General features: G+C 44.1%; 1 protein-coding gene across 3 annotated transcripts in view; it reads right to left on the bottom strand.

The window, feature by feature from the left end:
• Positions 1–23,500, bottom strand: part of PITPNC1 (phosphatidylinositol transfer protein cytoplasmic 1) — a 312,387-nt gene that overhangs the window by 115,874 nt on the left and 173,013 nt on the right. For all 3 annotated transcript variants that reach the window (XM_023211996.3, XM_023211998.2, XM_023211999.1), the window contains exons 3-4: positions 20,594–20,682; positions 19,333–19,340 (exon numbers count right to left, since the gene is read on the bottom strand). In XM_023211996.3, coding sequence (XP_023067764.1) covers positions 19,333–19,340; positions 20,594–20,682 — 97 coding nt within the window. The remainder of the gene's footprint in view (positions 1–19,332; positions 19,341–20,593; positions 20,683–23,500) is intronic.

Here is a 23,500-nt window from a genome sequence, read left to right as displayed (position 1 = left end):
TTCTTCGAGTGTTAAAGCATCTCCTTTAGTTTAGGTTTTGCTCGAATAATGTTTTCTGTAACCAAGACTTTTGCTTCCATTAGGAATATACCATCTAACCTAGTCATTCTCAATGTCAATGGGGAGAGGGGGACCCCACCTCCTAACCCTGGACTTTTTCTCAAAATGTGCGCTGTTCCCTAAAGATCCTGATAAACATCCTTGAGTGGAGGAATTCTATATCACCGAGGGATCTGTCAGGAGTGTGGGCATGGAGAAAATGTTGGGAACCCTGATGTAACACACCTGAACTTGCTCCAAGAAGAGAGACACTAGGGTTGTCAGTCACTGGCTAAAACAGGAAGATGTCTAAGGGCTTCTGAAGCATCCAGTGCTCTCTAAGGAACAGTCATTTGGAAATGCTGAATGTTGAAAGTCCCATTTGGCCCACAGCGTATGAAGGAAAGACTGAAAAACCCACTGCAGACAGAATTCTGAGACAGCCTCCAGAGTCCCGGCCACTGGTGCACACATCCTGTGTAATCCTTCCCCTCGGGTGTGAGTAGGACCCAGGGATATGATGGGTTGTCACTCCCCTGGTTGCCCCCTAGAACCTTCAGAGGGAGCGTAGCCTTTGATGGATAGCAAAAAGACAAGACAGTCAGTCACTCCTGAGACTGTGTCTCAGTATATAAGACTTCACTTTAGAAAAAGCAGAGATTCTTTAGTTGGCTTTGAAGTTGTGAGATAGCCACGTGGATAGGACCCAAGAGAGGTCTACTGGGAACTGAGAGTGACAGCTGGAGAGGGCCAGCTAGAAAACACGATTTCTGTCCTACAATCACGAGGAGTGAGTCCTGCCAACCACCAGTGAGCATGGAAGAGGGCCCCGCATCTCTGGTGAAACTAGAACCTTGGCTGATGCCTTGATTTCCACCTGGGGAGTCCCGGAGCCAAGGACCCAGCGGGCCTGGGTTCCAACTCCTGACCCATGGAAACTGCAAGATGACAAACTTGTGTTATTTGTATTTTCTTTTCTTTTTTGAGACAGAGCCTCATTCTGTTGCCCAGGCTTGAATGCAGTGGTGTGATTATAGCTCAGCTCACCGCAGCCTTGACCTCCTGGACTTAAGCAATCCTCCCGCCTCAGCCTCCTGAACATCTGGGACTACAGGCATGCACCACCATACCCAGCTATTTTTTTTTATTTTTAGTAGAGATGAGCTCTCACTGTGTTGACCAGGTTGGTCTCAAACTCCTGAGCTCAAGTGATCCTCCAACCTCGGCCTCCTAAAGTGCTGGTATTATAGGCATGAGCCATTGCACCCAGCCACTTGTGTTGTTTTAAGTTGCTAAATTTGTGGGAGATTTGTTACACAGCAACAGAAAACCAACACAACACCCAGGCTGCTGGCTGCCTTCTTCCAAATCGCCCATCTGGCTTTCATCTGTGTAAAGCATCACTGACTTTGAGGTTCAAGCATGTGCAAGGGACGGGGGAATTGGTGCTTTTTCTGACTTAGTAGTTCCACCTATGACGTCACCTGCTTTGTCAATCAATGGCCACTGCTTATTGCCCAGGGTGATATTTACTAGTAATTGATGTCAGCAAGCTTGTCATTATCTGGTCTCCAGATGCAGGAGCAGGCACCTAACCCACAGAGAGGGAGCATGGTGATTTAGTAGAAAAAAAAAAAAAAATACAGGTGTTTAGAGGAAAACAGACTTCAGTTCAAACCCCAGCTTCTTTTCCAACACACTGTGTGACTTGGGGCAAATTGCCGAACCTCTCTGAGCTTCAGTTTCCTCATCTATCAAATGGAGACAATCGCAACCTCAAAGCTGTGGGGTGAGAATGAAAAGAGATAATGAATGTCCAGGGCCAAGCAGCACCTGGCAGGTGCTGGAGAGATGTTGGTCCACTCCATTGTATACGCTCCTAGGCAATGTGGACGAGAACGCTGAGCAGGGGTCAAAGGCAGATCCTCCACTATGAAGATGCAAGGATGCAGAGGCTTCCGGAAAGGCACCCATAGGACACCTGATGGCTCCTGCCCATGGCAAGGAAGGTGGCCAAACCACAGAGCAGATCTGGGCTCTTCCAGACTCACTCTGAATCCCTGACCTGCTCTGCTGCTGAGGAAATGTCACCACGTGTCCCAGGCTCCATCCTTGGCAGCCCCTTCTTCTGGGCAGGTACCTCTTCTTCTGGGCAGATGCCCCTTCCACTGGTCTCTTCTCTGAGCTTTCCCTTGGCCCCCTGCTGACTTCATGCAGGGAACAAAAACTCTACCAGGATCTCCGTGAACTCTTCTCTTTCCTAGATCTAAAGGGCGCACCTCTGCTGGTTCACTCAGCCCAATTGCCAAAACCAAGGCTCAAAGAAGTTAAGAAACAGAAGCATAAAACAGAAGTTGGGAACCCTTGAGGCCACAGAGATGACTCTGCTTACAGGCAGAGGGGGAGGCACAAAAGCACTCCTGTCCCTGGAGCCTGGGGGAAATCAGTGAGTCATTTGTGTCCCTCTCCACCTCTTCTTCCTCCTCTGGGCTCACTCCAGGTCTGGAATCCTCTTTCTCATGAAAAATCTTTTCTCTTTTATCTCTCTTCCTCTTCTCGACTAAAGGCACAGCTTGGCAGGGAGAATAAAGCAGAGAAAGAATCATAGAAAATATTCACTTAATTGCATCCAGTGTTTGTTTTGCCCCAACCCCCGAAAAACAGGAGCAATGTTAGGAAGAAGTCAGGGAATCAAGGCAGGAGCTCGCCTATCATCTCATCTTTGATTTTCTAGCTTAGATCCACCTAAGCCAGAGGAATCTTACAGGTGTCGCTGCCATCTGCTCCCTGCCATGACCCTCTTCCTTTTATCTGGTGTCTAAGCATCTATAATTGGCCTTCCAAACCCAGTGGAATCCACCAGGATGAACCTCTTATTGAAAAGTGATATTCTGGTACCCGTAAAACCTCCAGCACCTAAAACTCAATGTGCAGAAAAGTGATGGTGGAACATTTAAATGCATCTGCCTGTAGCTTTTGGAAGTGATGAGGGGATCTGCAGTGGGGAAGGAGAACGCCAGAAAAGACAAGTCAGGTATCTGGGTCTCTGTAAGAATAATTTCCAGACACAAGCCCTCCCAGGTTCAGTGTCGGGAAATGAAAACAGCATATGCAAAATGCACGGCAGAACTGAATTTCCAATTCACTACAGACATGCTTTGGAAAACATGAAAGAGCTATTTTTGGTCCAGTGATTGATTAGGGTTGCTATGGCAATAAGAAACACTTACAGGAACAAAATGAAATGTAAGCAAACCAAAGTCTTAAAGAGAAAGGGTCAGACACATTGGGGATTTCACAGTCAGTTTCTGGATGGTGCTGGCAGCCCTTACTGCTGTCTCTGCACCTGCAAAGGGAGAGAGATGATGGTGGCTGCAGAGAACGGGGGCCCTGGGGATGGGTCTGAGGCCCTCTAGGGCACTGTACTTCAGAAGCAAGAAGTGCAAAACTTCTGGAAGAATATGCACCGCTCACTTTGAAGACTGTCATTATTGTCATCAAAGGATACTGTATTTCCACAGCACCTAGTCTGTAGCAAAAATATAAGCTAAAAGATATTAATCCTACCCTATCCCACTTTACAATGTAAAATAAAAAGAAAATAAAAATAAAAATGTTCTCTATGACACTGTATTTCTAAGACCTACTTAATGATGCCTCATTTGCTGGGCTTGTTAAAAACAGATTCCAGGCCTCTCCCCTGATGCCTTGCTTTCAGTAAGTTGGTAGATTCTGGGAGCCTACCCCACCCGAACTCAGGAGCTGTTTCCCCCTTTTCCCCAAAAAATATAGCTTTACTATTCAAGAGACAGAGGCAGGAGGATCACTTGAGCCCAGCAGTTTGAGGTTGCAGTGAGCTATGATCACACTACTGCATTCCAGCCTGGGTGACAGAGCAAGATCCCATCTCTGAAAAAGTAAAATAAAATAAATAAATAAATAGCTTTATTCACATACCATATAATTCACCAATTTGCAGTATACAAGTTAATGGTGTTTAGTATATTCAGAGTTATACAACCATTAGGACAATCTAATTTTAGAACATTTCCATTACCTCCCAAAGAAGCCCTGTATCCATCAGCAGTCACGTCCCCATTCCCGCCTACCTGCAACATCACATTGTACGCAACCCCTAATCTCCTCTGTCTCTAAGATTTGTCTATTCTATAGATTTCCTATAAATGGAAGTGTATCATATGTGGTCTTTTGTTCCTGGCTTCTTTCCCTTAGCATGTTTTCAAGGCTCATTCATGTTCTAGCATGTATGGGTACTCCATTCCTTTTTCTGGCCAAATAATAGTCCACTGTATGGACATACCACATTCGATTTCTCCATTTATCAGTTGATGAACATTTGTTTCTATTTTTTGGCTACGATGAACAATACTGCCACAGGTATTCTTGTGCAAGTTTTTGTGTGGATATATGTCTTCATTTCTTTCTGTCTTTCTTTTTTTGAAATGGAGTCTTACTCTGTTGCTCAGGTTGGAGTACAGTGGCATGATCTTGGCTCATTGTAACTTCTGCCCCCTGGGTTAAAGCAATTCTCCTGCCTCAGCCTCCAGATTAGCTGCGATTACAGGCACCTGCCACCACACCTGGCTAATTTCTGTATTTTTAATAGAGATGGGGTTTCATCATGTTGGCCAGGCTGGTCTTGAACTCCTGACCTCATGATCCACCCACCTTGGCCTCGCAAAGTGCTGGGATTACAGGTGTGAGCCACCGCGCCCAGCCATGTTTTCATTTCTCTAGAGTGTATATCTAGTGTAGAATTGCTGATCATACTGTAACTCTATGTGTAACCTTCTAAGGAACTTCCAGACGGCCACCACATTCCAAAGTGGCTGCACCCTTGTACATTCCCATGAGCAGTGTAGGAAAGTTCCAATTTCTCCACCTCCTTGATAGTACTTCTTGTTGCCCAGGTGTTTTTTTTTTTTTTTTTTTTTTTGAGACAGAGTTTCACTCTGTCGCCCAGGCTGGAGTGCAGTGGTGCGATTTTGGTTCACTACAAGCTCCGCCTCCCAGGTTCACGCCATTCTCCTGCCTCAGCCTCCCGAGTAGCTGGGACTACAGGCACCTGCCACCATGCCCAGCTAATTTTTTGTATTTTTAGTAGAGATGGGGTTTCTCCGTGTTAGCCAGGATGGTCTCGATTTCCTGACCTCGTGATCCACCTGCCTCCATCTCCCAAAGTGCTGGGATTACAGGCGTGAGTCAGTGTGCCCGGCCTGCCCAGGTATTTCTTAACCCTGGGAGGTTCTGGGATACCTTTGTGCCAAAATGACAATCCAAAGGAGACATGGCCAACATTTCACATGTCCAGTCAGGGACAGACACAACCCAATACCCAGGTTATAATGACAATAGTGTTATACCATCCTTCCTGTCAACAGGCACTGGTCCAAGTATTTGATACATATCAGTTCATCTATTAACTCATTAGCCCTCATACATTCCCATTTTACAGATGAAGAAACAAAGGCACGGAAACGTCCAACAGTGTGCTCCAAGTCACACAACAAATGCGTAGGGGAGATGGGATTCAAGCCAGGCTGTCTGGCTCTGACATGCATGCTTGTGATTTCATGCTGACTGTTGAGTATCAGGAAATCATGGAAGTGCTTCCAGGGAAGCAGAGGTTGAAAGCACAGGCTTTGCTTCTCAGTACGTGCTGTGGCCACTCACAGCAGAGAAAATATGTGTGTGTGAATCTGTCATAGGATAGACATGCCTTGCTTTAAACAATCCCAAATCAGGAAAACCAGGAGTTACTCAAAAGATATATTTGGGAAATAATTATTCATTTCAGAAATTCATTGGTATTCCTTTAGATGCCAAAATACCCTAGTACCCTGAAAACACAGTAATTTTCAAAAATTAAATTTAAATATAGTGGCTTAGGTGAATTCTTACTGTGAAAGTACTTTTAAAAACAGGTACAGGCCCTGTGCTGTGGCTCACGCCTGTCATCCCAGCACTTTGGAAGGCTGATGCGGGTGGATCAGTCAAGGCCAGGAGTTTGTGACCAACCTGGCCAACATGGGGAAACCCTGTCTCTACTAAAAATACAAAAATTAGCTGGGTGTGGTGGTGCACACCTGTAATCCCAGCTACTAGGGAAGCTGAGGCAGGAGAATCGCTTGAACCTGGGAGGCAGCGGTTGCAGTGAGCTAAGATCATGCCACTGCACTCCAGCCTGGGTGACAGAGCGAGCCCCTGTATCAAAAAACAACAAACAAACAAACAAAAAACCCTGCCCAGAACTCTAGCATGCATTCTCAGATGTGAAAAAATATTACAAATAAACACATATTCATTAACTGTATTGTTGGTCCTATAAAAAAACCTGGAAACAAGTCAAAGTTCACCAGTAGAAGGCTGGGTAAGTACACTGTGATTGACTCTCAAACCATTAAAAAAGCAAAGTGCAAAACAGGATAGCACCATTTTTGTAAAAAGAAAAAGAAAGTAGACTAGTATCCACACTGCAAAACATGGAAAAACTAGTATACACATCGAAAAACATGGAAAACTAGTATACACACTGCAAAACATGGAAAAACTAGTATACACCCTGAAAAACATGGAAACAAGTATACACATCAAAAAAACGTGGAAAAACTAGTATACACACCGAAAAACATGGAAAACGAATATACACACCAAAAACCATGGAAAATGAATATACATGCCGAAAAACATGGAAAATTAGTATACACACCGAAAAACACGGAAAACTAGTATACACACTGAAAAACATGGAAAACTTGTATGCATACTGAAAAACATGGCAAACGAGTATACACACCGAAAAACATGGCAAACGAGTATACACACCGAAAAATATGGAAAAAACTAGTATCCGCACCAAAAAACATGGGAAAACATTCTCATGGAGAGTAGTGGAAATTACGAAGTTCTTTTATTTTCTGTGATATAGATTTTTTTATAATGCTTAGACGTTACAATAAATGTCTACTATTTTAGTAAGCAGAAAAAATTTAAACCCAATTTAAAAATGAGTGAATACATCAATGGCATCCCATAGTAACTATATTATCTTGAAGGAAGTCACAAGGTTTTCCAAACATTCTTATAATTTAATCTACTCTAACTTAAAGAGGAGTATGTTATAAAGAACACTGTATGGTTAATTTTAGGAATCAACTTAACTTGATTAAGGAATACCTAGAAGCCTAGTAAAGCCTCATTTTGGGTGTGTCTGTGAGGGTGTTTCCAGAGACTGGCATGTGAGTTGGCATGCACTAGGTGAGGAAGATCCATCCTCGATGTGGGTGGGCACCATCCAACCTGCTGAGGGGCTGGAGAGGACAAATACAGAGGAAAGGTGAATGTATGGATCTATCTGCTGGAGTGGGGACACACTCGCCCCGTCCTGTCCTTGCACACAACTCCAGGCTCCTCAGCCTTTGGACTCCAGGACCTACACTCACGGCTCCCCTGGTTCTAAGCCTTCTGACTTGGACTCAGCCACACTACTGGCGCCCCGGGGTCTCCAACTTGCAGGTGGGCTGTTGTGGTACTTCTCAGTCTCCCTAATCACGTGAGCCAATTTCCCTATCAAATCCCCTCTAATCCATCCATGCATCCATTCATCCATCCATCCATCCATCCAATCTACCTATCTTTTTATCTAATCTGTTTATCTATCTATCCATCTCTCTGTTAATATCCATCCATCCAACCTACCTATCTAATCAATCCATCTATCTATTATTATCATCTATCTATCTATCCATCTACCTAATCTAGCTATCTAATCTATCCATCTCTGTTAATATCCATCCAGCCATCCAATCTACCTATCTAATCAATCCATCTATTAATATCTATCATCTATCTATCCATCCATCTACCTAATCTAGCTATCTAGCTACCCATCTCTCTTATCTATTAACATCTATCGATCATCTAGCTATTCATCCATCTATCTAATCTACGTATCTAATCTATCTATATAATCTGTCTACCTATCTATCTATCCACACACCCATCTCTCTCTCTCCCCACATCCCCCCACCACTGGTTCTGTCTCTCTGGAGAACCTTGACTAATATAAGCACCACTAAGTGGAGGGAGGAGGTGCAAATCTGTTAAGTTTGGGAACTGCTGCTTCAAGTGGTTCCTGTCTCACATACATCACACTTATTCATGGTCTTTAGAATAGGGCAGGAGCTGAGAGATGTTACCGTTCGGTAGTTTTCAAACCATTTAAACTGGCATCAGAGTTCTTTCTTTAAATAAAATATTAGGGACAGAATGGCCACCTGAGACCTGTCCATGGAATCTCCTGGACCTACAGAAGGACAGTCTGAAAACCACTCATTGAGAAGAACCCTCAGCCCAGTAACTCAGCACTTTATTCCTGTTCACCAGCCCAAATTCTTCCTTGTCTGAAAGCAGCACTTTACAAGGGGCCTAGCATCCAGAAAGTTAAATGGAAGAGTTGAGGAGCTGGCTTGGAGTTGATGAAGTATTTATAGGCTTTTAAAAGATAATTTCCTTTTAGCTTTTATCTGGAATTCAATGCATTCTTCTCTTGCCATCTTGTTCTGACAGTATGCAAAACGTGTTCCCTGCTATCCATGAGCACGAAACTCTATACAGACCTGACTTTCTCTCTAATGGAGTTCCCCTGTGGATGACATCGATTCTCTGGTACTGTGTTCTATGTTATCACAGTAACTGCGCTGCAAGGCCACACTGGGAATTGCAACTTGAGATGGGATCATTAATACAACTAGATTTGCAAGTGTTTCCTCTCTTCACCAACAGGAGACTCACATCCAGAATGTTCCATAGTGCTAATGAGGGCAGGCATAGAGTTTAGGGCTTATTTATCTTCTAGGACTCTGGGGCTGGAGCTACTGGAAAATAAATGAGAAAAGTCTGTGTTGCTTGAAAAGTAGAAGAAAGTGGACGATAAATGTATATACAGACAGTTGGTAGACACCTAGATCTTAAAATACCTTTCAGCTTCCTTTATTTATTAGATAATTTTTATCCCCCCATTTTGATAGAAATTTTACCCCATGCTTGGAAGGCAAAATATAAATATCTCTTTTGTGCATAGAAGATCTTTAATACACACATCAATTTCAAAAAGGTACATGTCTGACGTCACCCTCTACTCAGAACCTTAGTTATCATACAGGCAAAGATGCAAAGGAAATAAGGGAGATATTTGAGCTCTCTTCGCCCTTCTGGCTTCTGAGGGCTATGTATGGCTTTAGATACAGATAAGGTGGGTGGTAATGGTGACAGGGTACCTGGAGAAAAAAAATCGCAAAGAAGAGAGTTCCAGAAAAGTGAGAAGAGGAACTCAAGTGGAGAAAAAAAGTAGAATTTTAAAGGAAAAAGGAAAGGAAGAAAAGGCATTGCAAGTAAATAATAGAAATGAGGATGAATCAGAGTGACTTCCTAAATACATGCTGCATAGGAAGAAAAATGTGGCCAAGAGGAACGGTGGGACCTGAAAGAGACGTGGAGGAGGGTGAGAGGAAGGGACTGTGTGGAAGGCAGAGCTTCGAAACACAGCCGGAAAACAGCTGCTTGTATTTCAGCCACAGCACAGAAATGCACGCAGACCTCTCTGCTGCTCCTCACCAGCCCGCACCCTACACAGAGACTTCTGTTCATTCATTATTTCATTCACTCATGGATCCCCGTCCCATCCTCTGACATGCTGAGTAATAGCAACTCACTAGGAAAGCAAGGCCAGAAGGGAGACAGAGCCGAAGACATGAATGAAAGCATGTTTTCTGAATGGGGGATGGTTTGCTATTTGCTTGCACTTCTAGGATAATCATGCAGGGAAACGAAATTCAGGCTCATACGATCTAGGGCTGGACTTGTCAAGGCAGAAATAAGCAGAGGATGCTCATGAATACTGATACCCACATACCATAATGGAAGACAAGAATGTAAAGAGACAGGGAGACCACATCAAATAAGAAGAATTGCATGTAAATAACAGAGATAGGGCCAGGTGCGGTGGTTCACACCTGTAATCCCAGCACTTTGGGAGGCTGAGGCAGGAGGATTGCTTGAGCCCAGGAGTTTGAAATTAGCCTGGGCAACATAGCGAAACCCTGTCTCTATTTTATAATTAAAAATAATAGTAACAGAGATGGGAATGGATCAGTGTGACTTCCCAAATACAGGTGAGCATACGGCCAGGTAGGAGACTTTCAGATGGCGAGCCTTCTCTGTTAAAAATGGTTAAGAATCATCCCTCTTCATCAACCTGGCAAATTCTCACTTAAGAAAATAGTATCAGCCGGGCATGGTGGCTCACGCCTGTAATCCCAGCACTTTGGGAGGCTGAGGTGGGCGGATCACGAGGTCAGGAGATCGAGACCATCCTGGCTAACACGGTGAAACCCTGTCTCTACTAAAAATACAAAAAATTAGCCAGGCGTGGCGGCAGGCGCCTGTAGTCCCAGCCACTCGGGAGGCTGAGGCAGGAGAATGGCATGAACCTGGGAAGTGGAGTTTGCAATGAGCTAAGATCACGCCACTGCACTCCAGCCTGGGCGACAGAGCAAAACTCTGTCTCAGAAAAAAAAAAGAAAATAGTATCAATGTTTAAAATTCTGAACTGAGAAGATGTATCAACATTTGTCTAGACAGTAAAGAAATAAACATTATTGTGTAGTTCATAGTATCTTACTGATCAAAAAGATCAAAGACCTCAGGGCAATTTTGCATTCCTTTTTTTTTTTTCTTTTTTTCTTTTTGAGACAGAGTCTTACACTGTCACCCAGGCTGGAATGCAATGGTGAGATCTCCGCTCACTGCAACCTTCGCCTTCTGGGTTCAAGCGATTCTCCTGCCTCAGCCTCAGGCGTAGCTGGGATTACAGGCACATGCCACCACGCCCAGCTAATGTTTGTATTTTTAGTAGAGACGGTGTTTCACCATGTTGGCCAGGCTTGTCTTGAACTCCTGACCTCAAGTGATCCACCCGCCTCAGCCTCCCAGAGTGCTGAGATTACAGGCATGAGCCACCACTACCGGCCTTTGCATTCACTTTAATCCCTGAAATATACTATGTTAGTATACCCATAGTCATACTGTTTTATTTTTACAGAAAGAAATCTGCCCACAAAATCTTTCCAGTTGTATTCTGCAGATCTCAACAACTGAACTGAACACAACTCCACAGACATTTGTAAACGGCAGAAGGGAAATCAAATTTTTCAGTACTGCCAAGTGGAAAATAAACAACAAAGAAGAAAAGGAGAATTTCTTAGTAAAATCTTCTACTGAACATTCCCTTAAACAACTCTGTTTTCTCTGTTGATTGCCCTCCGCAAAGTCATTTCGAGTGGTGTTAAAAAAATGCAAACAATTTTAAAATGTTACGTTGTGTTACGGTCGAGCCATGTGTTCTATCACCTGCTCTCTCCCCTCGAAATGGCTGAGTTAATTTTCTCTGAAGTCCAAAGAAGAGCTTGGGAACAGCTAGAGTAAATGGAAATGGGATAATCTGAACAAACAAAACTGGCTGTTCCAAAGCTCCTGCTTCACTAGGCACTAATTGGGTTGCTGAGATGTAGAGACAAGCTCTGGTTCCACACAAGGGCAGCGGTACATCTGTGAATAGGCTGGTTTGCAACTGGCTCACCTGTACAACCAGTTCACTTTCTTTCTTTCTTTCTTCCCTTCTTTCTTTCTTTCCTTCCTTCCTTCTTTTTTTGTTTGTTTTTTGACACGGAGTCTCGCTCTGTTGCCCAGGCTGGAGTGCAGTGGTGTGATCTCGGCTCACTGCAAGCTCCGCCTCCCGGGTACATGCCATTCTCCTACCTCAGCCTCCCGAGTAGCTGGGACTACAGGTGCCCACCACCACGCCCAGCTAATTTCTTTTTTTGTATTTTTAGTAGAGATGGGGATTCAGTGTTAGCCAGGATGGTCTCGATCTCCTGACCTCGTAATCCACCCGCCTTGGCCTCCCAATGTGCTGGGATTACAGGCGTGAGCCACTGCGCCCGGCCACAACCAGTTCATTTTCTAAATGGAAACAAATCCAAATGCACAAACCCACTGCCATCCCAACGTACTGCTGACTTTGCTGTGTGGTTGAACAGAACTGACTTTGCTTGAAAAGGAACTTATGGGTTCTGTGTCACCTGATTCTAAAAATAAACACTTCCATTACTGTTGGGCATTCTTCGAAAAACTTTGGTATCTGAGTAATAGTCATCTGCAGGCAACACATTAGCTCACTGAAATTTAGAAGAAAACAACATTTACCGAAACAGAATTGATCCACTGGCATAGTTAGTGGGCACATAATGGCTCTGACCTGAAGAGAAGTTTCTGGAACACCTCTAAGTCTTAAAAGATTGGCCTTGCAAAATCCAAGATCCCTTGGACAAATAAGCTTGGGAAATGTTGCATGCCACAACTCCCTTTGGAGATTCACAATGTACATTAGAATAGGAAAGGCTCTGAGAAGTCCTGTAATTATAAAATCTGTTTAGCTCTGTATAGCCCATCCCTTACTTAATTGGCTGTGCACCATCTTAAATGGTAGTTATAAATGGTTCTAGACTGCTTCCATCTAAATTCTCTAGAACTGTGAAGATTTTTTAGCTCGGTCGTTCTGGCTCTATTATGACACCGGTCTCACATAATCTTCTTTGTTTTTGGGTTTTTTTTTGTTTGTTTGGTTTTTGTTTTTGCGACAGGGTCTTGCTTGGTCACCCAAGCTGGAGTGCAGTGGCATGATCCCGGCTCACTGCAACCTCCACTTCCTGGGTTCAAAGTCAGCCTCCTGAGGAGTTGGGATTACAGGCATATATCACCATGCACAGCTAATTTTTGTATTTTTAGTAGAGACAAGGTTTCGCCATGTTGGCCAGGCTGGTCTCAAACTCCTGACCTCAAGTGATCCGCCTATCCCGGCCTCCCGAAATGCTGGAATTACTGGCATGAACTGTCATCTTCTCTGTAACGGTCCTTTTCAGGCCCGTGCCTAATTGCTGCCTTGTTCATCAGTGCCCCAAACTGGAGGACTGTTTCTTTGGCCTGGTCCCTAAAACAAGGATACTTCCCTTTGTCTAAAAAAAATTATGTACTGCACTAGATATCCAAGGTTAACTGTGATACATAGATAAAAGTTATTTCCTAACCTACTAACTCCTGACCCCATGGCCTCCAAGAAGGGACTCTTAGGGACTTTCACCCTCTTAGCTTACATTATAGATGAGATAGCCAGATTTTTTTTCTTTAATTTCCTTCTAAACAAGCCCAATCCTAGAGGTCTGGTATAATAAACATAATCGTCCCTGGATTTGTCCCTGTGTTCCTAGTTATGGAATACAGTGGTTTGTACTGCCCCTTGGCTGGGACTCAGGGGAAGGTGAGGGGAAGAAAGGCTTAAGAAGGGAGACAGGGGCCGGGCGCAGTGGCTCAAGCCTGTAATCCCAGCACTCTGGGAGGCGGAGATGGGCGGATCACGAGGTCAGGAGATCGAGACCACCCTGGCTAACACGGTGAAATCCCGTCTCTACTAAAAAATACAAAAAAACTAGCCGGGCGAGGTGGCAGGCGCCTGTAGTCCCAGCTACTCCGGAGGCTGAGGCAGGAGAATGGCGAGAACCCGGAAGGCGGAGCTTGCAGTGAGCTGAGATCCGGCCACTGCACTCCAGCCTGGGTGACAGAGCGAGACTCCGTCTCAAAAAAAAAAAAAAGGGAGACAGGGCTTGTGAGGAATGGGGGTCACTGGTCTCTCAATACAGCATCCATCAGCTCTTCGGATTACTAGGGGAGCTTGATAAGGTCCAGACTGTGAGTCCAATTCCTATCCCAGACAGTTTAGTGGCTTTCAGAAAAATATCTCAATCTCCCCATGGCCACTCCTGGGCGGATAACCTGGGTTCACCTGGGGTGACCCATGTCAGACTCTCAGCTGCAAGCAGGCTTTCCTCTCTTTCTTGGCTCTTCTAAACCAGCCCTGAGGAATCTCTCTCTCACAGTGGCTCAATACGATTTGAGGTTCTCATTAAAGAGTCATTTCAGCCTCCCTGGTCTGTTACAATTTTATTTTTCCACCTCTTTCATCTAAATAATTTAAAATGTTGCATAACATTGATGACCCACCTGCTTTTGCTTCTGTCATTCTAACTAACACAAAGGTGCATCGGTGCATCCCATTTCTCCTCTTTTGTGGATTCTTATTAAGAGAGATGCTGGTGGAGAGGGGTGGTCACGGCAGCAAAATATATATACCAACTGTATACTCTAGGTCTCTGCTATCAATTTCCTATAACTTAAGTTTTCAAATTCCTGCGAACAAGAAGAAAATCCTTTGGTCTTCATTAGTACCAAGGCTGAATTGATGCTGCTGATTTATGCTCATTTAAAAGTGCAGACGGTTTTTTTTTTTTTTTAGCTCTAGAAAAACAAAATCAACTCCTTTGGAAGGCAGCCAGTCTCCTCAGGCATCTTTCTTTGCAGACTTTACCAACTTCCGAAGAACCTACCAGTTTGGAAGAACTGGTTGAAGGTCTGTCCTCTGTGAAACTGTCATTGTATTGTTCTTTGTTTACTGTATAATTAAAACTTTTTTTTTTTCCATAAGCAAGCTAAAGATGTTTTTCCCACTTCCTGGGCAAATGGCATTTCCACATAATTCTAAACACATTCAGTCACTCACGGTGATGAAAAAGCTCTTATGTCTTGATAATTGTGATAGTGCTGAAGCCCTAGATGACTCTAAATAGGTTTCCTTGCCCGGGCTTTGTCACGAATGAGGGCAGCATGAGGTCTGAGTAACAGGCTAAACAGTCAGATTTAAGACCTAGGGGATCCTAGGATAGACATCCTCGTGCTCTAGACTAATGCTTTCTGAGAAGAGACATTGGTTTGGAGGTTTTCGAGCCCTTGAGGCTGCTTCTCTGAGGAAGGGAAGGGCACCGTGATCCTAGCTGGGGCTCTGACTTTGGGGAAGTTTTGCTTTGGGGCACAGAACAGGAACTATGGAGCTTGGGAAAGACAGCAAGAAGAAGTATTTAGGATTAAAGGATCAGGGGATAAAGAGCACAATTCAAAAGCATCTAAAACAGGAAAAAAGACTAAGGCAATTGAAAGCATCTGTCATAAATCCTGGGTGCAGACTCTGGAGTCAGAGTCAAGGGTGGGTTCTGCCACCAGGGTTGTCACGGGCAGAGAGCGTGAGAACACGGCTGAATCTGAGTCAAGAGGTGGCAGCTTCAAACCGCACACTGCAGGCCCAGAGGAGTGCACGAGAGTCAGAGAGAAAAATCCGGATCCCCTGGTCACCAGGGAGATGGAAAGAAAAGCTGTCCTATATTTGGGATGGAAAATAAAAGTGAACTAGCCAGGAACAATGTGACCTCCTCACAGAGAATTAAATCTAGACCTTGACCTGACACTGAAAGTACCACGACCGGCCCTCCATATGTCCAGGTGGCCAGGATCCACCTCCATCACTTGCCCACTGGGCCTGGAAGGAGCATGCTATGAGCCGAACTGTGTCTCCCCCAAATTCCTATGTTGAATTCGTAATCCCCAATGCAATGGGGTTTGGAGGTAGGATTTTGGGACCTAATCAGGTAGGGATGAGGTCACGAGGGTGGGGTCCTCATGATGGGATTAGTGCCCTTCAAAGAAGAGACCAGAGAACTTGCTCTGTCTCTGCCATGTGAGGGCATAGCAAGAAGATGGCCACGTGCTTACCAGGAAGACAGCACTCACCAGGAACCCAGTCGGCCAGCACTTTCAGCCTCTGCAACTGTGAGAAATAAATGTCTGCTGCTTAAGCCCCCCAGTCTGTGGTGTTTCATTAGAGCAACATGAGCTAAGACAGAACAGGCCTCTGCAGGGGGAGTTGTACTGTCCCTTCAGGTCCAGCCCAAATGCGACCTTCTCTGAGAAACCTCCTCATATTTCTCCCTGGCAGAATCCCTCTCTCCTTCCTACAATCCTCTGTTGGCACTTCAACTCTAACACTTATATGCAACACAGGTCTTCCTTAAAATGCTGACAGTTATGTATTCATCTGCTACCACTTAATTTTCTCCGACTCTGCCTAGCTCGTTCCATTCCACCTCCTGAGCCAATCCTAACTGAGGCAGGAAGGCTCTTGGAGTGGTTCCTCCGACCACTCCAAATCAAATGCACTTGATTTGATTTGTTGGTCTCAGACCTGTCCATTGGGCTGAACAAGCTCTGAGCTGAGCTGCCAGCAGAGATTCAGACCAGACAGCTAAATCTCTGGTCTGGCCTTAGAGCTCCTACGGCATGTCAATTGCAGGATGGGTTCCCACGTTACACACTTCCGGCCCCCTCCCTTCCCTTGGCCCATCAGTGTGCCCTGTTCTCATGACCGATTTTTGTACTTGAGTCTCTGAGACCAGTTCTTCCACACCACCATCTCTCTCCCGTAAGGTTGCCAGATAAAATGTGAGACAACAATCTTTTGGCATAATTATGTCCCATACAACATCTGGGACATTCGTATACTAAAAATTACTTACCGTTTATCTGAAAATTCGAAGTTACCTGGACATCCTGTATTTTCACTTACTAAAGTTGGCAACCTTATCTCTCTAGCACCATGATACTGAGTAACCTGCCCGAATGCTGTGTACTTCTCTTCCCGTCTCCCACACTGGGGACTGTTCCTGAAACTCAAGGCCCCAAGGCAGAGGCCAGCACCCTTCCTTTCACATTGCAACTGCTTTATCTGGTTGGATTCCCAGAGCCATTGATTCTGCCCTCTGGTATGAATCTCTGCTGGCAGCTCAGTTCAGAGCTTATCCAGCCCAATGGACAGGTCTGAGGCCAACTTGTTTTCTTGGCTAAGTCCCTTCTTGCCTCCAGAAAAGCCCAGGACTTGCTGACGACTGCCAGGCTTTGACTGGAACGTCCAGCTATTTCCAACCAGATTGTGACCCCAAATGGCAGAGATAATCTCTCAGTTATGCCATCTAGCATGATGTTTTGTACCTCACGGTTGCCTAATAAATGACTGTTGACTTTATTTTTTAATTTTTTATTTTTGAGGCAGACTCTCACTCTGTTGCCCAGGCTGGAGTGCAATGGCGGGATCTCAGTTCACTGTAACCTCTGCCTCCTGGGTTCAAATGATTCTCCCGTCTCAGCCTCCCAGGTAGCTGGGATGACAGGTGCCTGCCACCACACCCGACTACATTTTTTTTTCTTTGTATTTTCAGTAGAGACAGGGTTTCACCATGTTGGACAGGCTGGTCTGGAACTCCTGACTTCAAGTGATCCACCTGCCTCAGCCTTCTAAAGTGCTAGGATTACAGGTGTGAGCCACTGCACCCAGCCCAAAGTCTCTCTCGATGATTATGCAGTTGCTAGAAGCAGTGGAACTAGGGAGTGGCGTTGGTGGTAGGGAACCATTTAATTGCCTGCTGTATACAGACAGTGTGCTAACAGCTTTCTATGTATTATATTTAGAGTTGGCAAAGTAGCCTCGGGGACAAATTTGACCTGCAACCTGGGTAAATATGACCATGCTAATTTGTTTACATACTGCCTAAGGCTGCTTTTGCAGTGACAGAGACTATATAACTCACAAAACAGAAAACATTGACAATATGACCCTCTAAAGAAAATGTTTTCCAATCCAAGGGTAGACCATTGAATCCTTCTGCTAATATCTCTAGGAAGGAGGGATTATTCTAATTTTAGAAAAGAGGAAACAGGTTCAGAAAAGTTAAGATGCTTGTTCTAGAGCAAAGGTTCCCCTGCTTCTAAAATTTTACATTTGCATTTTGCCATAAAATTGCCTCTTTTTTCAAAGTTAGGGACATTGTGGGGGGAAATACTATATATATTCCTATCATTTCAAAAAAGAAAAGATATCTTAATATCCGAGTATGATGGAATATAATTACCAACAGCACTTTGGATGAAATAAATTCAATGTTATAAAAATCTCTGAATACTATTCCTGTTTTTTCTTCATTCTGCAGAGGACTGGTGAGAACATAGTCAAGGACCAGTGTGAATTCAAGAATTGGCAGTTGGGAGCCACTCACTTAGGAGTTCTGGCCAGTGAGTGGCAAAACCGGAGGACAGCCAAGCCTCTCTGACGCCAAAGCCTGTGCTGGGACCATTTATCCATCTAGAATTCATGTGTCCATTCTGTCATTCAGTAACTATTCACTGAGCACCTACGATGTGTCGGGTACTATGCTCCTGCCCAGGGCATGACAAATCATTTTCTTCCATTTCTCTCACCACCTCTCTATCCTTTGGCAATCTGGATTGAAACCAAAACCTCAACTCTTAACATAGCTCAAAAAATCATAACTATTGGCCAGGTGCGGTGGCTCACGCCTGTAATCCCAACACTTTGGGAAGCCAAGGTGGGTGGATCACCTAAGGTCAGGAGTTTGAGACCAGCCTGGCCAACATGGTGAAACCCCATCTCTACCAAAAAATAAAAAAAATCAGCCAGGCATGGTGGTACACACCTGTAATCCCAGCTACTTGGGAGGCTGAGGCAGGAGAATCGCTTGAACCGGGGAGGCGGAAGTTTCTGTGGAGCCAAGATCATGCATTGCACTCTAGCCTGGGCGATGGAGTGAGACTCCATCTCAAAAAAAAAAAAAAAAAAAAAAAAATCATAAATTATTTTCTTGTTGTGATAGACTGACGTGTTAGTTGCTCGGGAAAATGATCTAAATGAAAACGCCACAACACAATGATACTACAGGTTCTGTCTTTTTTTCTTTCAGTCTAAGTAGTAACACTAGAGGCTCTTAGGAAAAAAAGAAATTTTATCAAGCCACAGCGCCTGCCCAACCCAAATCTCTGTTGTGCAAAATAGTTTGCACATTGGCCTCTTCACTTTCAAGCTTCTCCAACAAGGAATCAGGACACAGTCCATGAGTAAAAGCTCCACCTTCCATCGGTAACTACCATCATCTCTTTAATATCACGTTGCTAGAAACTGTTCTTCTATTATAGTGATCTATCACCAACAAAGCAGTCAAGCTATTTAAAAATTACAAGCAAAGGCTGATTACATAAAGCGACTATCAAGGCACTTTAAATTAGGATTCACATTCTTGAACAAATGAGAACATTCAAATTATTGCATTATATATAACGATGTAATAGCCTACATTTAAATATTTCTGACTCTGAATTATTCCTTTCTAAAAATTATTACATTGATAAGACAAGTAATACAAGAGACATTCCAATTACTCCACTGGTCATAGACAGAATGTTTAAAAATAATTAAATGAAACTTACTGTGTATTCTGTTTCCACATGTTCATTTGAAGAAGAGGGGAAAAAAAGAGACAAAAGATGATTTAGATCATGCTTATATGCAATATAAAACCACAGAACTAACAAATACTGATGAACTATGATTACGAAAAATGTACTAATGAAACTTCCATAAACACTGAATGTCTCCATGTTTGCACTGAAATTCTTTCATGATACTTCTGTGGCTGGGCAGATAAGAACAGTAAGACAAGATTCAATTAGCCTATAGGTTTGTGGCTAATTAAAAACCAAAGAGTTGGCATTATAAAAGCAAATGAAAGACTAATAATTCCAGTAGAGCATTTCATTAACCACAAAGGAAATCTTTTAAGTGGAAAAGCAGCTTTTGTAACCAGTAAGAAGAGCTTGTTATGATGATGTTGAGGTGGGATTTCAAATGTTAGTGTGTTTGAGGGCAGAAACCAAATCTTCTGAGCTTTTTTGGCCACAGTTTCTAGGACAGTATTCAGTACAAAGAGTTTATTATCATTGCATTGCAAGTGAGAGGCAAATCGACCTTAAAGATTTTCATATTATCTAATAGCAAAGGAAGTCATCTGGAGGCAGGGAGAGAATCTTTTATACAAATTATAGTCAAAATTTGGAGTAGTAAAAACAAACAAGTTAAAATAAGCAACTTGTTTATAGACAAATCATACCTCTAAATTACTTGGGAAGTATTGAGGAAACAGGGAAATAAGAATCATAAAACCTCTGGAAACATCTCTGTAAAGATCTTCACCTTCCTTCTCCATAAGCTTTTTTTTTTTTTTTTTTTGAGATGGAGTCTCGCTGTGTCACCCAGGCTGGCGTGCAGTGGCACAATCTTGGCTCACTGCAACCTCCGCCTCCCGGTTTTGTATTTTTAGTAGAGACGGGGGTTTCACCATCTTGGCCAGGCTGGTCTCGAACTCCTGACCTCAAGTAATCCACCAGCCTCGGCCTCCCAAAGTGCTGGGTTTACAGGAGTCAGCCACTGCTCCTGGCCCTCCATAAGCTATTCATTATAACTCTAAGAAGGAAGATGGAATGGGCTTAGCTTAGCCCCCCTGACACCTGCCATCTCTGTGTCTGTGTTAGAAGTGCTGACGACCTGCAAGTAAGAAACCAAAAAAGGAGAGGGATACTACGGGGCTCCCACAAGGCCCTGCTTGGATCATCAACTGTAAATCAGTGAAATTCAACTACGCTATGTCCTTGCATTCACTACATGTGGCATACGGTTGTACTAAGGACTTACCTGTAATTGTGTAGGGATAATAGTTCCAAGCCTTCTCTGTCACATAAAATATTTTGGGGACAACAGCTCTAGCCCAACTAGGCAGTTTGCTAAGAGGAAAGAAAGGAAAAGGACAATTAGAGTCTGTTCAGAGTCTCACCACACTATCACATTTTTCTGGATAAAATGCTGGAGAAATCAGGGGGATTCTGGGGCATCTCTTTTCTCCACAGCTGTCCGTTCCCCATCTCTTTGGTGTCTGTCATAGTTAATTGCTTCCCGTGCATATTCAAGTGCTCTCAAAACGTGTAAAGACAGAAGGCTACAGCCTGGCGGGGGACTCCATCAGACTGTCAGCCTGCCCCTTTGGATTTGCAAAGACACGAGAATTCAGGGCCTGAAGTTCCATGTCTGGAGGGTTGGCCAGCCTGACCTTTGTCTCCTAGGAGTGGTATTGTGGAATGTTTACGCCCAAACACTGGCAGGGAGAGGAAGCTAATCTTAGAGATAGACGTCAGCCTAAGCAACCCATACAAGTGACCTTTTAAAATGGACAAAAGCGACAGAGAGCAGCAACTTAGAGATAGGAAGAGGAACAAAATCTAGTTGTAGTGGGTTGAATTGTGTCTGCCCCAAAAGATACATCCACATCTTAACCTCCAGTAACTGTGAATATGACCTGATTTGAAAAAAAGGCTCTTTGCAGATGTAATTAAGTTAAAGATCACAAGATGAAATCATCCTGGATTTAGGGTAAGCCCTAACTCCAATGACTGGTATCCTTATAAAAGAAAGGAGAAAGAGATTTGAGACTCAGAGACACACCGAGGGGACGGCCACACGAGGACAGAGGCAGACATGGGAGTGGGGTTGCTGCAAGTCAAAGAACCCAAGAAGCTGGGACAGAGGCACAGGACAGATTCTCTCTCGGTTTCCCCAGAAGGAAACAACACTGCTGACACCTTGATTGTGGGTTTCCGGCCCCCAGAACTGCTAGCGGATAAATGTGTGTTGTTTTAATCCACCTAGTTTGCGGCAATTTGTTTCGCAAAGTTATTACAAAGCCAATAAAATGACACAGCCATTCCTCTGGAGCAGTCATTTGCAGAAAACAAATTCTCAAAAGGCACAGGTCCCAAGGTCTTTTGCAAACCAAAAACCAATGAAGTTTTGTTTTTCTTCAGAGGCAAACCTTAGAGAACAGTGCAGCCCCAGCTAATTCCTTAAATATTATATTGAAATATATAATATTTCTATTCCTTAAGACCTATCTGCATGATTTCATTTTTATCCCAGCCCAATAACCAAGGGTTTCTGTCCTTCCAGAAGTTACCATTTGCTTCTTTCCTACTCTGGGGCCTATAGCTAAGCATCTGGGCCGCTCACGTCTAGCAGTGGATCAGATCCAGGGAGACTTCGCAGACTTTCAGCTCCTTAGGGCTACATGTTGGCCATAAGAAACATCAAGAAGCGGTTCTGAATTCCAAAGTGATAGAACCAGGAGGCTGGAAGGCACGTGGAGCTAATAGAATCCCAAGTCTCAAACCCCTCTTGGATGTGAAATCTAAATGACAATCAGAGCCCGTAAAATACTGCGTACCTTGCCTGTCTTTTCCAGTTGTTTCTCTTATTTCTGACAGTAACCAGGCCTGGCTTTTGAAAAGACAAAGATGGATTCTCAGTGGCTGGCTGGACCTAACCCATAGCTCCAGGCTGTTCATCAGGGTTAAAACAAATGGGAAAGCAAAGCTCCCCGGAAGTTGAGTGAGTGTCAGATGAGGGCCCCTGCTCTTAGGTGGGCCGTGAGGAGTCAGCGGAAGCAGTTTGATCGTTCATGTAACAATCCTTGCTGCTCTGATGCAGAATTTTTCACTCCTATAAAATCCTCTCTGCAGTAACTGCTCATTTCCCTTACGTTCACACTGCTCAAAAGGATGGGGTTTTTATAGCTTTCGCTGATGATGTATTCCATCCATCACCAAAGTTGGAGTGCAACTCAGGTGACGCCGACAGTGGGAAAATTGCACTGGCTCGCTTGCAGGAAATGGTCATGAGCAAAACTTCCTCTGGTTCCTTCCTGTTTGCCCCCATACCCTAGCGCAATATGCCAATGGTAGTGTGGGAAGATGTGGATTCCAGTTGCAGACAGCTGATTTTCTTGTGCTTCTCATGGACTGACACAGGGATGGAGAATCTCCCTCAAGTAAGCCAGGCATTATTTAGCTTAGACAAAACGCATATGTCTCTCTACAGTATTAAAGCCCAGTCTCCACTGTCCTCTTGCGGGCAGGGGTTCCATCTACACTGCACCCCTCCTCAAATTCACTCCAATCCTCATGCATAGTAGTACTCTGGGGCCCAAGTACCTCCTCACCCCATAATTCATTCCCTATAGCATTTTAAAAGCCTCCCAGCAGAACCAGACTCCTGAGCCACAATCATTTTCTGGAAGACAGGTGAAAATTATTGGCAATTTTCCATCCACGTCGAGACTTTTCCTATTTGTAAATGGTCCTTCAGGACCCCAGATTCTAGAATCTATTTTAGGTGTTTCAGCCACCAACTTATATAGGATACGCATCATGATAATCAATGATCTTTTCCATTGAGATGACCTAAAAAACCACAATCATTTAGTCAAGATGGTTGATATCTTATGGAACTCTTCTTCCTTTGTTGGGAGACGTCTTGCTCTATCCCCCAGGCTGGAGTGCAGTGATGCAATCGTGGCTCACCGCAACCTCCGTCTCCTGGGTTGAAGCTATTCTCCCCGCCTCAGCCTCCCGAGTAGCTGGGATTACAGGTATGCACCACCACGCTCAGCTAATTTTTGTAGTTTTAATAGAGACAGGGTTTCACCATGTTGACCAGGCTGGTCTTGAACTCCTGACCTCAGGTGATCTGCCCGCCTCAGCCTCCCAAAGTGCT

The sequence above is a fragment of the Piliocolobus tephrosceles genome, chromosome 16 (assembly GCF_002776525.5).
Source record: "Piliocolobus tephrosceles isolate RC106 chromosome 16, ASM277652v3, whole genome shotgun sequence".
NCBI classification, from domain to species: domain Eukaryota; kingdom Metazoa; phylum Chordata; class Mammalia; order Primates; family Cercopithecidae; genus Piliocolobus; species Piliocolobus tephrosceles.
The sequence above is the reverse complement of the archived record's forward strand: the minus strand, read 5'-3'. Positions and strand labels throughout refer to the sequence as shown.